This window comes from Elephas maximus, chromosome 7 (genome assembly GCF_024166365.1).
Source record: "Elephas maximus indicus isolate mEleMax1 chromosome 7, mEleMax1 primary haplotype, whole genome shotgun sequence".
NCBI lineage: Eukaryota > Metazoa > Chordata > Mammalia > Proboscidea > Elephantidae > Elephas > Elephas maximus.
In genome coordinates, this window is record NC_064825.1 from 76,190,105 (window position 1) to 76,207,585 (window position 17,481).

Consider the following 17,481-nt stretch of genomic DNA (forward strand, 5'->3'; position numbering starts at 1 on the left):
GGGAGAGATCCTTGGGTGTTCAGCCTCTCTGATCTGCCACTCTCCTTTAAAGTAATAAGGAGTGTTGATTTTGATATTCTAAGCCTTTGAACACCAAGGGAAGGCTGGAGTGTGTTCAGGGTACAAATACCTAAATAAAGACAGAGCAACTTCATGCCTGTATCTGACAGAGGCCTCAAACAGTACCTGTCAATTGTTTATTCGGTATGCACCCAAATGGCAAAAGTGTCCAATTATTGCATTATAGAAGTCAAGTTCAAATTGGAAGGGCCAGATGTCTGTGGGTGCAAAAACATCAACTTTTCCCTAAAGCCCCAGTACATTTGTTTCTGACATCATGGAAGAATGTGTGTTGGTGCCAGGTTTCAATTTCATGGTCGGACACTGTGAAATATTCTGGTTTGCATGTCTCCAGTGTGATATGAAAGGTTTCAGGTATCCATTTACATTTTTACTCACACTGAAAGCTGCTGAAATGGAGTCCCAAATGCCCCAGCCAAAGGCATCAGAGCCTGACTCACCTTATGCTTGAATTTCCTCAGACATCAAAAATAAGCTTTTTGGCTGTAAATCAAGAGGTTGGATAATGAGGACTGATGTCAGGCTCATGGAGGGCAGTGCCAGGGAGATGGGGGCACTATCAGAGAAGCGGGTGTGAGTATGAGAAAGCAGGGAAGATTCTTGTGACCTCCAGTGGAGACCCTGAAAACCATCCTAAGATAATTTCATAGATGCTTGATGTTGTTATTGTCTATGTATTCCACACCAGTGCCAAAGCTGCAAATGGCTAAGGCATATAGTAACATGTTGCTATCTTCTGCCAGTCCCCAAAGCACCCTCTGTGTGAAGACATAAAGTTCAGTGGACATTTAATTTTTATTCTAGGCTGGTGGGTTGGAGGTATGGGTATGTATGAGTGTGGTGTAAATGCAAACAATCTGAGCATTATCTCTAGTTAGGAATGCTGGGAGGAGTCCCTTGAAGATGAAGAGAGGAGTCAGGCAGACATCTTAAGATAGGGTAGTGTGTCTGATACCACTGCGTGGGTGGCAAGGGGCAAAGGAAAAAGAACAGTGTCTATTTCTTTGCTCCCAGCCTGGTCCAAAGAGCAGATGGCAGATTTGACAGCAGGGCATTTAGCAGAACTGTCACTCTGGAGTGAGCCACCTTGCCAACTTGGCAACAGTTGCGTTTGGGAGTGTGGGAGTTTATTAGACAGGGATTCCAGGCCCTTGGAGGTGTGGTCTCCCACCTCATCATTAGGACCAGTGAGTCACTGTTAACTGATTTATCTAGAAAATCGAGGAATAAAGGATGATCCAGGTATAGAGGTATAGGTTTTTTTTTTTTTTTTTTTCTTTTTTAATGACTAGGGGTAGTGGCCTATCTAGAAAATTATATTGATTCTCTACTGTTTTGTTGTTGTTGTTATGAACCCTTGGTATCTGCTTTTAGTGGCTGAAATTGTATTGAATAGCAGAAAAAACTCTAAGCTGGGAATCGGGAAATCTAACTGGATTTTGCTACTAACTAGAGGTTCGTTGGAAACCCTGGTGACATAGTGGTTAAGAGTTTGGCTGCTAACCGAAAGGTTGGCAGTTTGAATCTACCGAGCGCTCCTTGGAAACCCTATGGGACAGTTCTTCTCTGTCCTATAGCGTCACTGAGTTGGAATCAACTCAATGGCAATGAGCTTGGTTTGGTTTTTTAAAGGCTCATTAATTTAAAAAGCTGTTTATTTTACTTACTAACGGTAAGCCCAGTGAGACACTTGGCTTGAGGCTGGAGATAAAATTATGAATAGACATGGTTCCTATCTTCATGGAGGTTATAGTTAGCAAGGGAGATATATAACTAAACGGGCAATTAAGGTACAGTGTGATACGTGCTCTGTTTAGGACTAGGTCTAGGGTACAACGGAAGCACGAAGTGAAGGCAGCTAGCCAGCGTTAGAGGTCAAGAATGACTTCCTGGAGAGAGTCAGGTCTAAGCTGAAATCAATGGGTGTATAAATATTGGGAAGTTGCCAGTGGCAGGTGGATGGGGCTGAGTGTTCCTTTGAAGACAACAGAATGTTCAATGACTAGAAGTGAGAGAGAGAGCATGACAGGAGCATATGTGGAGCTAGGAAAGTTTTTGAGTGGGAAGAAGAAGAACTCAGGTATTGGTGAGATACCAAAGCCTGAAAGCCAAGGAGGAGCCAGAGGAATGGTCTTGCACGCCAAATTAAGGAATTTGAGCTTTATTCTGCAGGCAGTAGGGACCCATATAATTTTAAGCAGGGCCTTGGATTTGCGTTTAAGAAAAATATGTTCTGACTGCTGTCCAGGGAAAGACTGGAGAAAATTGAGACTAGAATATGAGAGGCTGGAACATAGGAGATTCTGGCAGTAATAAAGGGATGGTGATGGCCTGAGCTGAGATAGAATCTAGGGGTGGAGAGTGGGGAATGGAGAAAGTGGGATGACTTGAGAGACTTAAGGAAGGAGCATTTATTGGATTTAGGTACTGACTGGACGTGAGTTTGATTAAGAAGGAGGAGCTAAAAGGACCCAGGGGTACTTGGCTGTGTGCCTGGGTGGTGCTGGTATCATACACAGAGAGAAGAATACTAGAGAGGAATAGGTTTGGGTGGTGTGCGGGGCATGCAGTTGTTGCAGGTTGGGTTCTGAGAGGACCCAGATGATAAGTTGCTGTTGATTCTGACTCATGGCGACTGAAGTGTGTCAGAGTAGAATTGAGCTCCATAGGGTTTTCAGTGACTGGTTTTCAGAAATTGATTGCCAGATCTTTCTTCTAAGGTACTTCTGGGTGGACTTGACCTGCCGACATTTTGGTTAGCAGCCTGGCGTGTTAACCATTTGCACCACCCAGGGACTCCTCTGAGAGGAAACAGACTCTGAAATGGAGATTTGCGTACACGTCATTAGGGAGTGCTCTTAAGATTAATTCCCGTGGGGGTCGATGATGAAGGAAGCAGGACTGGGCAGAGGAAGAAGCTGAACTGGAATACATTTGCAACAAATGCCTCAGCCATTCTTCTAGGGAGCTCTGGAGCTGGAGTGGCCTTTCAGAGTTTCCCAGAGTTGGGGCAAGAGGGTCAGTCCTTCTTATAAACCACTCATTGCATGTGGGCTGCCCCAGGAAGGGGAGTCGACCTTGAGTAAGGCAGTTCTATTCAGCTGAGGACAAGTCCTAGAGCAGTACTCACCCAAGAGCGGTTAGTCACCATCTCTTGCAGTAGCTTTGAGAATGTACCCTTTGGTCATGAGGGGGATCTGGGTGGCGCACCCTAGGATCCTCTGCAGGAGTGTGAATTTACACAAACCAATGTCTCTGGGTTTTTCCACTTCTGTGGCTAAAATGGGTGCTTGGATCAGCTGAGTGCTGCAGTTCCTATGTACTTGAACATTCCATGACTCTAAAGCTTAGAAACTGTCAAATTTAATCCACCCATTTTTTTTACACAGATACAGTAATAGGAGCTCTGAAGGAGAAGAAAATTTTTATAAGACCAACAGCGACTTAGTGGTAGAGATCTCTTACGTTGTATGTCTTCACTTCTCCCCCTCCTGAGAGCTAGGGCTAGAAGGGTCTTTATTTGGGGCAGGAGAGGGAATGATAAGACTTTTGATTCTTGTTCGTGCTGATGTGGCTGGAGATTTTGGTGGGGTCACATTAGGGTTATATCAAATTGACGTAGCCTGTACTTACTTAAAAGTGGGTCAGCAGGTTGAGTCAAGGACTGAGTCTCAGTGGAATCTAAATTGAGTGATGGGAACTCGATTTATGCTTCTCTCAGAACTTCTGTACAAGACCTCCTTCCACCCCCTGCCCTCTGTTAGCCTCTTAAGCTGGCCTTCCCAAAAACGGTCTCTCTAGTGCATTGATCTAAGACTTTACTGGCTTGGCTTGTATTTCTTAGTTGTCTTTGACTAAGGCTACCCACCTTCCATGTCTATAAAGAAAAAAAATGACATCCTTCTCTGTTGCAGTTTTGGTTCTGATGAATGGAACATATATGAGTCTCCTATTCAGTCATTCCTTTTATGGCTGGAACATTTGAATCAAAGCTACCGCTCTTCCTCCTTGTTTTAACTTGCCTTTCTCACCACATCACTTCATTCTCTTGTTTTCTTTGGGGATTGCAACACTGGAATAATTGTGTGTCCTTGGTGTAGGGACCAATGGGAAACACAATCAAGATGACCACCTGAATAGGGAATTCAAGGGTTATCCTCCACACTATTCTCTTGTCTTACTCTAGACAAAAAGATTTGTGTTGCTTAGAATGCATGTTTCTGTGGATTCTGTTGGAGTTAGATGGTACTTCTGAGGTCATTTTGTTGTGTAGCATGACTGTCTGACCCATTTTTCTGTTTTATTACAGCAAAATGTATCTATGGAGGAAAAGTCCTTGCAGAAGGCCAGAGAATTTTAACCAAGAGCTGTCGAGAATGCAGAGTAAGTTTTAATCTTAAGATCATTTCTGAGGAATTAACAGATAGATATGTGGGCATTAGATAGTGGGGCATTTTGGTCTTGTCTCTGGGGGGCAGGACTCTCTGTGGCGAGCTGGAGTCCAGGATGGGGAAGACCTAGCCACTCTCATTGTGTAGTCACCTAGCTACCTGTGGATCAGGTAGCCTTGGGAAAAGCTACTGAAAGAAGGATGTGAGAGGGTGAAGGGAGCTAACAGCTAGCATGAGTCAAGGAGGTTGATGGACGATCCTGGGAAAGCGTTTTGCATCAATATTGGGGGAATCAGTTTGTGATGCCAGGTGTGGACAGTGCCAGCTCTACTCCGAAATGGCTAATGTAATGCTGGAAAATGCCTTGTCTCCTGCCCATCCGCTCCCAGGTATTACATGAAATAAGATGTATAGAATCATAGATCTCCTTCAGTGATCATTTAACAAACAGCATTGAGCTTCTGCTATCTACCAACATTGTATTATGTTCTGGATACCCAACAGCAGACAAAAAACAAAGTGCTTGTCCTTACGGAACTTGCACTCTACAGTGGGGGAGACAAACAGTAAGAAAATAAACAAATAAATACACAATATAATGCCAAATACTGTAAAAAATATAAAGCAGGGCGAAGGAATAGAGAGCTTTGGGGTGGGTGTGGGTGACCTGGGAAAGCCTTTCTGAGGAGGTGATGTTCAAACCCTGGCAAGGGGATTATGACTTGATTCTCTGTTATCATCAGAGAGGTTCAAGGTAGACATCTAGTGAGACTTTTAGAAAACCTGGACAGTTTTAAATGCCAACCTTGTGAATAGTACTTACCAGTGTTAGTGGCACATCTTGGTTCGTCTTTTACTGTTCACATTTTGTTTTATTTTTACAATTTAGAAAGAAGTTAGGAGCTCATGGGTTATTCCCTTTGCTCAGGTAGTGTGTGTGTGTATGACAGAGAGAATAATTTCATCCTCTTTAAAAAACCCATTAATTTATTCATTTGCTCATATTTTCAATAATTATTTACTAACAGTTATTTTATGTACAAAGAGAATGGTCATTGATAATAATATCTAACATTTCTTGACTATTTGCTGTTTTTAGGCACTTTTTAAAACATTTTAACCCTTATTTAATCCTTATAATAACTCTATGAGGTACATACTATTACCATCCTGATTTTACAGATGAGGAAAGGATACATAGCTAGTAAGTGAGCAAGCCGGGATCTGAACCTGTGTACTGTAGTCTGGTTCCACTGTTTCCTCCCTTAGCTTCTCCGTTGCCAGTCTTTTTTTTTAATTGTGCCATAAGTGAAAGTTTACACATCAAGTCAGTCTCTCATACAAAAACTTACGTACTCTTAGTTGATCTCCCACTAATAAGACAGCACTCCTTTTCTCCTCTCTGGTTCCTCATGTCCATTCATCCAGCTTCTGTTCCCTTCTGCCTTCTCATCTCATCTCATCTCCAGATAGGAGTTGCCCACATAGTCTCATGTGTCTACTTGAGCCAAGAAACTTACTTCTCACCAGCATCATTTTCTGTCTTATAGTCCAGTTCAATCCCTGTCTGAAGAGTTGGCTTTGGGAATGGTTCCAATCTTGGGCTAATAGAAGGCCCAGGGACCATGACCTCTGGGGTCCTTCTAATCTCAGTGAGACCATTAAGTCTGGTCATTTTACAAGAATTTGAGGTCTGCATCCTACTGCTCTCCTGCTCCATCAAGGATTCTCTGTTGTGTTCCCTGTCAGGGAAGTCATCAGTTATAGCTGGGCACCGTCTAGTTCTTCTGGTCGCAGGCTGATGTAGTCTCTGGTTTATGTGGCCCTTTCTGTCTCCTGGGCTCGTAATTACCTTGTGTCTTTGGTGTTCTTCATTCTCCTTTGCTCCCTGTGGTTTGAGGATGCATCTTAGATGGTTGCTTGCTAGTGTTTAAGACCCCAGATGCCTCTCACCAAAGTGGGATGCAGAATGTTTTCTTAGTACATTTTGTTATGCCAGTTGACCTAGATGTCCCCTGAAACCATGGCCCCCAGATTCCCACTCCTGCTATTTTGGACCTTGCAGTGTTTGGCTATGTTCAGGAAACTCCTTTGCTTTTGGTTTAGTCCAGTTGTGCTGAAGTCTCCTGTATTGTGTATTGTCTTTCCCTTTACTTAAAATAGAGGAATAAACTCTCCTGGCAGTCTTGCTTAATTTTGCCCCGTTATTGCTGCCCGGTGGCATTTCTTTAGGCAGCAACAATTTTTTGACTAGAAGATATGAGTTTTATCTGTTACTAGAAATTCAGGTGGAAGAACAGTGATTAGGAAAGAATTTGAAAGTTTGACCAGTGACATGGAGACAGTTACCCTAAGTGAGAAAGAATGGGAGAATTGTATTTTTCTACCAATGCAGAGCTCCAGGGGTCATAAATAACAAATCATAACCAGGAGGATTTAAAAATGTTAATCATCAGATGCTTCTTATTAAAGATAGTTTTGAAAAGCAAGTTAAAAAATTTTTGTGCCTAATTATGTGACTAGACTAAATGGACTTGGTGGCACTTATGCCACTGTAATCACGGTTTATATTATTTGAAAATTCATGCAAAAGTATGTTTATCTTTATTTAAACATTTGTAATTATGTTCTTACTCATGAGATATGTCGAAGGTTGATTAGAATTGTTGCCTGATTTTATCAGCAGTCAAAGCAAGCCCTCTTTATAAAAAGTGAAACTTTCATGAGCAGTTGTTTTAAAAAAGTCTTCTGTAGCATTTTATATATATATATATATATATATATTTTTTTTTTAATAAAAGAAATGTGTGCTTATTTTAGAAAATTTGGGATATGGACAAAAAAGTTTAAGGAAGAAAGTGAAATCACTCCTGAATCTCACAACCTAAAGAGAATCCCTTTTAGCAGTTTGGTTTTTGACAGCAAGGATGAAATTTATCCTATTGCCTTAGTTTGGTTCTTCCAGAAGCAGACCCTGAGCTAAGGATTTCAGTAGAAGTGATTTATTAAGGCAGGGCTCCTAGGAAAAACCAGTAAGAGTATGGGGGATGGAGAATTGGTAAGGGGAATAGGCTGAGCAATGGTACAGTCTTCGGTGAAGGGACCAGGCTTAGCCTGATGCCACCAGCAGTTCTGGTGCATAAATTATACCCTAGAGATTGTCACAATCTAGGCAAGAGACCTCCACACCAATCAGTCATTGGCTTTGGGCCATGGTGGTTGGGGACATAGAACTTGCATGTAACTTCTAGTGCTCTGCACAGGTAAGGTGGCTCCAATGCCCCTGGACAACCCTCTGAAGGGGCCAGGTACATGTCATTAGCAATTAAGCCTGCAGAAGTTGGGGGGTGGGGTGGGCGGGTAGACACATGGAACTGGTAAAAGGGCTCCAACAGTGTCCACCACTCTCATTTAACCTGGGAAGCAATAGATCATGAATAAATATAACAATATTGAAGGACAGCAGTAGAGCAGTGATGGTGAATATTCAACATTTTGCTTTTCTTTGCATTTAGCTTATGCTAGTCACAGTTTACCTATCTTCCATTGATTTTCAATGATTGGATTGATTCTCCGTTATAGAAAAGGAACTGGACACTGACCTTAGGACTGGTGCTAACTTTTGAGGCTAGATATCACCTAACATGGCCTGGATTGAAAGGGTGAGACTAGAATGTAGATGAGAAGAGGGGGCCGAGTATGAGTAGCAGGATCAATTCTCAGATCTTAGGGCCACTTCTAAGACAGTCAGGAGAAAAGTCAGATCTAGATACCTTGGGAAAGATAGGGAAATGAAGAGCAAAGATGAAGAAAAGACAAGAATGCTAGAGTTTGGACAGAGCTGAAAAAGAGGAAGCTGGGGGGGAAACCCAAAAGTTGAGCAGTTGGAAATTAATTTATATTGGACATTTAAATTGATGTTTATGCTCATATTTGACAACGTGCCTGATATAATGGCAGTTCTTGCCAAACCAGAGAACTCTGAGGTCCCTGGAGTGATGGAGTCTCTTGGAGATGGAAAACTCAGTATTTCCCCAACCCTTTTGGCTGTCGCATGCATCCTGTTCTATGTTGAGAATTGGTTTTTGTCCTTAAATGAGACTCCCCATCATGAGCTTTCTTCTTGGTTGACTTAAAGGAGAAAAACTAAATGTTTTATATAAAATAAGAGACTCCAGCTTTTTTTTTCTAGTAATTAATGAACTAATTTCTGCGACTCAGAGTAAAACTAAATACAGATGTTAGTAATGTCAACAAATAGGCCCTTAGTTGAAGTGAGTCATAAAGATTCAGCTGCTGAATATTTAAACTTTTATTGTAATTGCTTTTATTTGTATCTAGGGAAAATCAAGTGCTCATCTAAACTGACCCTCTTTCAAGTCATTAAACTGCACACCTTACCTCTTATGTGTTTCCTCTGCCAGGAAATCCCTTCTTCCTTATTATTCAACTTCCCTCAAATGTGGCCTCTTTTCCATAATTTATTCTCACCTGGCAGAATTACTTGTTTTCTTGTAATACTTACTTTAAAATACCATATTTGAGTAAATACTTTAGCACTTACTATAGTCCCTAGGTGGTGCAAACAGTTAATATTCTTGCTGCTACCTGAAAGGTTAGTGGTTCAACTCCACCCACAGGAGCGTTGGAAGAAAGCTTTGATGATCTACTTTCAAAAAATTAGCCACTGAAAACCTTATGGAGCCCAGTTCTGCTCTGACATGCATGGGGTTGCCATGAGTCAGAATTGACTTGATAACAACTGGTACTGATATATGACACTATAGGACAGAGTAGAACTGCCCCTTATGGTTTCCAAGGAGTGCCTGGTGGATTTGAACTCCCAACCTTTTGGTTAGCAGCTGTAGCTCTTAACCACTATGCTACCAGGGTTTCCTTATGGTTTCTAGTTTAAGCTTTGTTTTTTCTCCTTCCATCCAAACTGTGAGCTCCTCAAGGACAAGGATTTATCTTTGGCTTCACAATGGTTGTCATCCAGGGTGTGCTGGAGTTTGCTCATGCAGACCTATGAGAGCTGATTGTATACATCTCCTCCCAACGCTGCATTCAGTGAAATCATATTGGTTGGTTCAAACTGGCCATCACAGGAGTGTTTACACCATGAAATTGGCACACACTTCAAATTAAGACTCCTGTGTCCAAGAGAAAGAGCCCTGGTGACTCAGCGGTTAAAGCACTTGGCCGCTAACTAAAAGGCTGGCGATTTGAACCCACCAGCCACTCCATGGGAGAAAGATGTGGCAGTCTGCTTCCATAAAGATTTACAGCCTTGGAAACCTTATGGGACAGTTCTACTCTCTCCTATAGGGTTGCTATGAGTTGGAATCAACTCAGCAGCAGTGGGTTTGGTTTCGTTTTTTTGCAACAGGTTTTTTTTTTAAGAGTTAATTGTTAAACATTTTCCAGCACACTACTACTGGCATTCTGCTATAGAGAAGATGCTCAAAAACTATTGTTTGAAATGGAAAATCTTTTGATGTATTCTTTTGCTGGGATCTCATCAATTTTATTAGTGATTTTGTCATCATTGGTGCAATTCTTGGGAGTATTGTTGATTACCGTAGCTTGTTATCACTGCGGGCTATTAACAATGAGCGTTTTGTTTGTATCGTTCACTAAACACATCAACATCTTTTTCTTTCCCTAATGTTTGGCTTCCAGGGTGGAGTTTTAGTAAAAATTACAGAAACGTGTCCTCCTTTGAACTGCTCAGAAAAGGATCACATTCTTCCTGAGAACCAATGCTGCAGTGTCTGTAGAGGTAAGTGGCTTGGGGGTGTGGCTGGGGGTGGCCTTGGGGTGGGTGAGGATTTAATGAATACTGTAATGATAAGACCATGGTTCCAAAACTCTCCTCCACTCCTTAGAAAGTCGTGTATCAGATGTACCCTTCGTAGTATCTGCTTCATAAGACTGCTGTGATGATTAAATGGCATAATGGAAAACACCCAGCATTGTGCCTAGCATATGATAAATATTCAATGATCATTCCTATAATAATGATAATCATTCCTGTAATAATGGTTATTATTGTAACCGTTCTCATTATTATTACATTTTTCTCCTGAGTGGGATTGGGAAGGATTCTTTTCAGCCCTATCTGTGGACCAATTCTGATATCTGACAGAGAATGATTTAGGGTGGATCCTTACCTATTTATTACATTTATATGCAACTTTTTAACTTCCTACAAGAAAAAAGGCTTCTCATAAGTAACAATTAATTACTAATTAATTCCTAGGCAGAAATTGTTTTGCTTGCTATTCCTGAAATTTCTTTCTTCCCTAAATTTATTTAAATTTCTTCAAGCCCCAGCTCAAATATCACTTCCTCTTGGAAATGTCTCCCCTTGGCAGAACTGGATGGATTGGTAGAGCCTAGAATTTACTTAAAAATTTATAAAAGCAAATCCAATTAAACTCCTAGCTACTTTTATGATATTTTATTATTTTAAGACTATATCCATCATGAATACTTCTCCACATTCTCAAATACTCAGGGAATTAGATCTTTTTGGTTTACCATTGAAGCTTCCAGAGTTAAAGTGAGCCCACCAGCATAGCGGTTTAGCTCAGGGAACATCATATTTTACCTTTTCCCTGGGACAGAAGTTGGCAAACCTTTTTTGTAAAGGGCCACATAATGTTTTAGGCTTTGCAGGCTTGAATGTCCCTGTTACAACTACTCGAGTCTACAGCTATAGCGTGCAAGCGACATAGAGGATAGGTAAATGAATGGGTGTGGCTGTGTTTCAATAAAACTTTATTTACAAAATCAGGTGGCAGCCCATAATTTCCTGACCTCTACTCTAGCACCTATGAGTCGGAATCGACTCGACGGCACTGGGTTTGGTTTTTTTGGTTTTTGACTCTAGCACCTTCTCGTATATTAACAAATGAACAAACACTGGTTACTATGGAGTTGATTTTGAATCATGGTCACCTCATGCATGTCAGAGTAAAATTGTGCTCCACAGGGTTTTCACTGACTGAGTTTTCAGAATTAGATCACCAAACCTTTCTTCTGAGGTGCCTCTGGGTGGACTCAAACCACCAACCTTCTGGTTAGCAGTGAGAGTGTCAACTGCTTGTACCACGCAGGGACAACTCTGTTAGATAAAAATGTTACAGATTTATCTTAGTGTATTTTCAGCTTAGGCTGAGATTTCTTTCTGTGATTGGTCATGAGAGAACTATTTTTGGTAAAATTCCCAGGAAAATTTAGTACCTTGATAGCCAAGAATGGCTCTTAGGATCAGTGACATGCTAACCACACCATCAGAGTATCTGCCCTGATTTATCTGCTTTCAGGACTACCAGCATATTTGCAGCTGGAATGCTTCAGAAATGTCTAAAGATTGAGTAGAATTTTCAGAGGGGGATATTTATTGGTAACCGATAGGGTTGTTAGGTAGGTCGTATAATTTAATGCAAAATCCATCACTTGCTATTTGTTGAGGTGCCAAGTGGGACCCAGTTTATGTAAATCCTTTCTAATTTGTGATTTTATTAGAGCGGAATCATTGATTGGTCCACAGGAATTCAAGAGGAATTTCATTGCCCTTACCCAATTTACAGGCGCCACAGCTTCTGCTAGCATTCCCTTGGAATCTATACCCTTCTTTAGCAGTGAAGATGCCGGGGGACATGGCATGTCACTGAAAAGTAGCCTTGTAGAGCGCTCCCGTTACTAGCAATCTGAAGGCTTTTACCACACCTGGCTCAGCTTTGCAAAGAAAAGCAGGAGGCAGGAATAATACATTTCATAGGGATTAGGTCTTACTTAGCCAGGGCTGATCTGTGAAGTTGAAGGCTTTCCTCTTTCTCTTTATACCTGTTACCTTCTCAGCCAGGATTTGGCAGCTGATGGCTCTGTGTGTGTGTGTGTATGTGTAAGAGAGAAAGAAAATGTTATTTATGCTTTTTTAAAAAAACCGTGGTAAATACGTATATAACAAAACATCTGCCATTCCAGCATTCTTCACTTGCACAGTTCAGTGACACTGTGTTCATCACATTGTGCAGCCATCACCGTTGTTCATTTCCACATTTTTCCATCACTCTTAATAGAAGCTCAGTGTCCCCTAAGCAGTAAGTCTTCCTTCCTTCCTTCTTCCCACACTTGGTAACCACTAATAAGCTTAGGTCTGTATGTACTTGCCTATTCTAGATAATTCATATAAGTGGAAACATATAATGACTGAATTATTTCACTCAGCGTCATCTTTCCATGGTCCATCTGTGTTACAGCATATATCAGGACTTCATTTCTCTTTATGGCTGAGTAATATTCCATTGTATAGGTACCACATTTTCTTTATACATTCATCTGTTGATAGGCATTTGGATTGTTTGACAACTCCATATTTTGGCTAGAACTGGAGCATGTCTTCAGAAAAGATATGGGCTGGGGACAGACTTCTCAGGAGCTGGGGTATATGATATCATTTAGGTATATGGATTCTCCTGGTTCTCTACTTCCATCTCGGAATTCAGACATGAGACATGCAAGAAGCATTATTTTTGGCCAAGGCCCTTTTCAGCACCACCCACCATCATTACCTCCTTCTCTGTTCACTCCACGGGGAGTCTCTGCCTGGTACTCATAACGGAGATACTCAGAACATCCAGCCCACTTGTGCACGTGCTGAGACGTGCTCTGTAAACCAATCAGAAAACGAAAGGCATGTTTGTCTGGGCAATGGGGTATGCTCTTTTTCATGAAAACCTACAATTTATATGACAATTAACAAGGAATCAATCCGGGTGAGCTCATATATCTATTGTCTTGTAGTATGCTTTATGTGAATTTTATTCCCTAGCTCTAATTCCAATATATTTCCCAAGAGAATCTCTAGAAGTAACTTGATGGCCTCTCCCAATATTGTAGGGAATATTTTCCCCTTTGACTTCTATTTGTCTTTTACATTTTTCTCCACGTTCATGTTTTCTGAGTGGAGTCTTGAAAGAGGAGGAAGGGGTTTGGCAATTACTATTCTAACAAGAGTTGGTAAGCCCAGTGGACTTGTAAGGCATATTGTTCAGGTCTTCTTGCTCCCTCCTTCTTTCCTCTCTCTAAAACAGAAAGTAATGAAAAGATGAGAAATACTCAATTTCTATGTAAAGTAATTTTCATCCTGCATATGGAAGGGCTGCACCCTTTGCTTTGTGGATTGAGATTGTCTGCTGACTGGTAGCAGCAAGCAGCCACAGAAGCTGGAGTCTGATGAGCTGAAATGCATATTTCAGGGATGAGCACAGTGGTATGATACAGCTGTATGGATGTTATTGATTACAAGAAACTGAAGTGGCTGTGGCCTCTTTCGATACCTTCACCGGAGGCCCTTCAGTTACGATTCTTATCATCTCTCTCTGCCTTAACCGTGAGTGTCAAGTCATTAGTCTGAGTGAAATCACCAGATGAGAATAGGATTCCTCAGAAGTCAAAGTCAAACCTATCTCATGCCTGCTTGGGGAATTTGAAGTTTTCCTAGGTTTGTTACCTGAGGAGGCTTCAACGGGGAATTTGAGAAAGCTGCTGGAGAGTACTTTTTGCTTTCTGACCTCAACTGGCTGATTGCATACTATCTGTAAAGTTCTCCAAAAATTTTTTTGTGATGTTTGATTTAATGATCACATTTTATGAATTGGTTCTTTAAATTTAAGAGTCAAGGGTGGAAAGGAAATCAACCATTGCCCTCCAGTCAAATCTGACTCATGGCAACCCCACGTGTTACAGTGTAGAACTGAGCTCCACAGGATTTTCTTTGCTGTAATCTTCATGGAAGTGAATCACCACGCCTTTGTTTCGCAGTGCTGCTGGTGAGTTTGCATCTCCAGTCTTTTGGTTAGTAGTCAGTTGTGCCACCCAAGGACCTGCTGAGAGTCGAGGAAGGGGTGGTGATATGTTCCTATTGCACAGAATGCCTTTGTCCTTTACAGGTCAAAGATTAAGAGTGGAATTAGCTTCAGTACCAGTTGATAGGTTCTGTATATTTTGTATATGGACATAACAGTAAAACTCATTTTGTTGAATTTTAACTTCTCAGTAGAACTCACAGTTGATTATGAAGCTAATTTTTTTTTTTTCACCATGTCATGCCCATTTTCTTATATTGTTACAAACTTTTCCCTCTCCCCTCTCCCCCATTGACTAATCAATGTGAGAGGTGCAGGCAGTAGCTGTAACTGCATTTTTCTCCTGGTAAGAATGAAACCTAAGACCTCAGCATTAAGAGTAACAGGCTCTGATTGACATATAGTATTCATTGTATCAACAGAACTGGTATCCAAACAAACTAGAGGCTCTGACACCTTGCCTCATTAAATCTTGGGTCATGCCAAAGGCTGTAACTAATCCCCCTGCCCTTTAGAGAAAAATAAAGATATCCCCTCCGAACAGGGATGAAATCCGCAGGTTATTGGTGCAGTTGGGTGGCTCCTTGGAAAAGAAGTATGGAACAGTGAGGGAAGATGCATGCAGAAGGAATCGAGGTGATGGACATTGGCAGGGAGAAACTACTTTGCAATTGATGGAACAGTTCTACTCTGTCCTATAGGGTGCTATGAGTTAGAATTGACTCAACAGCAACAGGTTTTGGTTTTTTGGGGTTTTAAGGTCTCAGTCACCAGTAGCACCACCCAGTCACTGTTATAGCTTCTGTCCGATGCCTCAGGACAGCTTGTGCTGGCAGCATGAAATTTCGTTTACCCGTATCGTTACCTTGAGGTAATGGCTATAGCAGGAGCCTGTCCGCTTGAAGTGTGAGGCCACGAGGTGAAGAAGGGGGAGTGGGCACAGGAGTGACATCCATACTCCTGCCTGGAAGGAAGAAATAAAAGCATGAATATAGCTCTAGCAGAAAAAGATTGCTCATAAATTGCTGGTATTCTCAGGTAAGGAAGAAAAAAAAAAAAGGCAACAACCTTGTCCATGTATCCTCAGGACCGCTCCAGGAAAACTCAGCAATCATCTGGGCTATCCCACAGTTCTTGACACACTCCTCAGGGTTTTATTTCCCTTGTAATCAGCTCTAATTGTATCTTCAATGTTGCCAGTGACTTTGGAGGGTTTTGCTGCATGCTTATGACTCTCAGTGTTGGGAAAGAAGTTCTGTCTGACATCTGTTCCAAACGTGTTTATCTGTAATTTTAATTCATGCTCACTTGCCTTGTCATCTGGCCTGAACTGAAATTAGTTGAGATTATCTGTACTATTTAAGATTTTATGCCCTTCGATTAAATCCTTCCAAAGCGTCTCAGCATCACACAGTTTTCTTTTTAGTTTTCCTCATCATTTTCGGTGGATTTTTAATTGAAATGGTGTAAGAGAGAAAAGTTCAGGGTATTTGAGGTTAAAAAGAGGCCTGAAAAAGAGGAATTTATGTAAGCTAGTGCCTAAATAGCAGACCTGGCCATTTTCAGATGAGCCAGATCCTCTGCATATTGACAAATGGGATCTGGTCAAATATGGGGATGACAAGACACCCCTGCAGATGCAGGTTAAAATAGACTGGAACGACAGGGCTATCAGGCCAACTGTCAAGGCTGGGAAGAGAGCACTGAAGGGAAAGCACAGGGAGCACATAACATCTGAGGCCCTGAAAGTACCACAGGAATCAGGGGCCAGGAAGCCTGCAGAAGGAACACCTAATACGGGTAGGCTACCTCAGACAGGAAGACCCTTATGTGTTGTGTATCGTCAACGGAATCAGTGGTTTCCTGTGAGAGCCTGGACCACAAGTTCTAACAGGCTGTTTCTGATGGATCAATCCACCGCCCATGTCCATGAGGTGCCAAAGGGTTGTTATCACACTACAGGGGCCTAGACTTCTCCTATAGTATGCATGCTGGTGTAGAGTACTTCTGGGCATCCAGTTTTCATAAAGGATCTTTGGGCCATATTTGTCCTCACTGGCCCATGAATGGAGTTGACACCATACTTACAAGGCACACAGAAAATGCTTATTCAGCATTCCTTTGCTTCTAATACATGACTTTAAAGGTTGAACAAGCAGCAGTGGATATGAGAAGTACTGGCTTTCTCACATTTGAGTTAGGGCGGTAGAATCTAGAATGCATTTTCAGATTGCCCAGATAACTGCCTGATCTGCTGGGGAATACACGAGGGGCAGGAGACTGAGGGGAAAGCGGTGGTGTTCTATGTGGAGTCAACCTTTCATCATCGTAGAGAAGCTGAGATGTTACTAGTCTTTCACTGGCAACAAAACTCTAAATATAGGGCCACTAGAGGGAGTCCAAATTTCAGACTGCTCCTGACCAGAGGAGAATGAGCATCACCCCAACTTTTGTGTTTTTTCATTAATTTCCTCAAACATGTCATGAACACGTGCTGTTCCATGTGTCTGGAGCTTCTACTTTTTGTCTTGCCAACCTCCAGGGCTCTGCTTTAATACTTTGTGTTAGGACTGTTCTCTGTGATACATTCCTTTGGTAATTCTATAATCCTCTTATAGTTTTCTTTTGTAATCCTACACTCAGTCAGTCATTCCTGCTACTGTAAAAGCTGACTGAGGGCAGCATTCATGTTTATGCTGTTCATGGTAGTCTCTGTTACATTCCCATTGCCTTGTACAATGTTTGGACACATGATAGGTGCTTGATAAATATTTGCTGATTGAATGGATGGTATCTATGTTAAGAACTACAATTAAGGAGATGGCCAGAGTTAAACCTGGAGCCTCATTTCAGCAGCTTATGTGCCTTTTCTGAGCATCTGCTTTTGTTCCCCACTCAAGTGTGAGCTCCAAGGGAATCTTACTCATCTTGGTATGTCCTCTGGGGGTGGTTTTCTGTTGTGTGACGAGTTATTTTTCTTCCAACTTTTGAGTCCCCAAGGAGTGAGTAAGCATGGAGTGTTTCTTGGCGAAAGAAACAAGATTGTTTCTTTGGCAAGGTTTAGGTCGCTTCATGGACTAGAAAATGTGAATAGCTGATGAATACTGGTCTTCTGAGGCCGGAGTCAGTGT

At 41.7% G+C, this 17,481-nt stretch overlaps 1 protein-coding gene across 3 annotated transcripts in view; it reads left to right on the top strand.

Moving 5' to 3' along the window:
- Nucleotides 1-17,481, top strand: part of NELL1 (neural EGFL like 1) — an 851,548-nt gene that overhangs the window by 203,496 nt on the left and 630,571 nt on the right. For all 3 annotated transcript variants that reach the window (XM_049890717.1, XM_049890719.1, XM_049890718.1), the window contains 2 exons: nucleotides 4,391-4,464; nucleotides 10,155-10,254. In XM_049890717.1, the coding sequence (XP_049746674.1) occupies nucleotides 4,391-4,464; nucleotides 10,155-10,254 (174 nt within the window). The remainder of the gene's footprint in view (nucleotides 1-4,390; nucleotides 4,465-10,154; nucleotides 10,255-17,481) is intronic.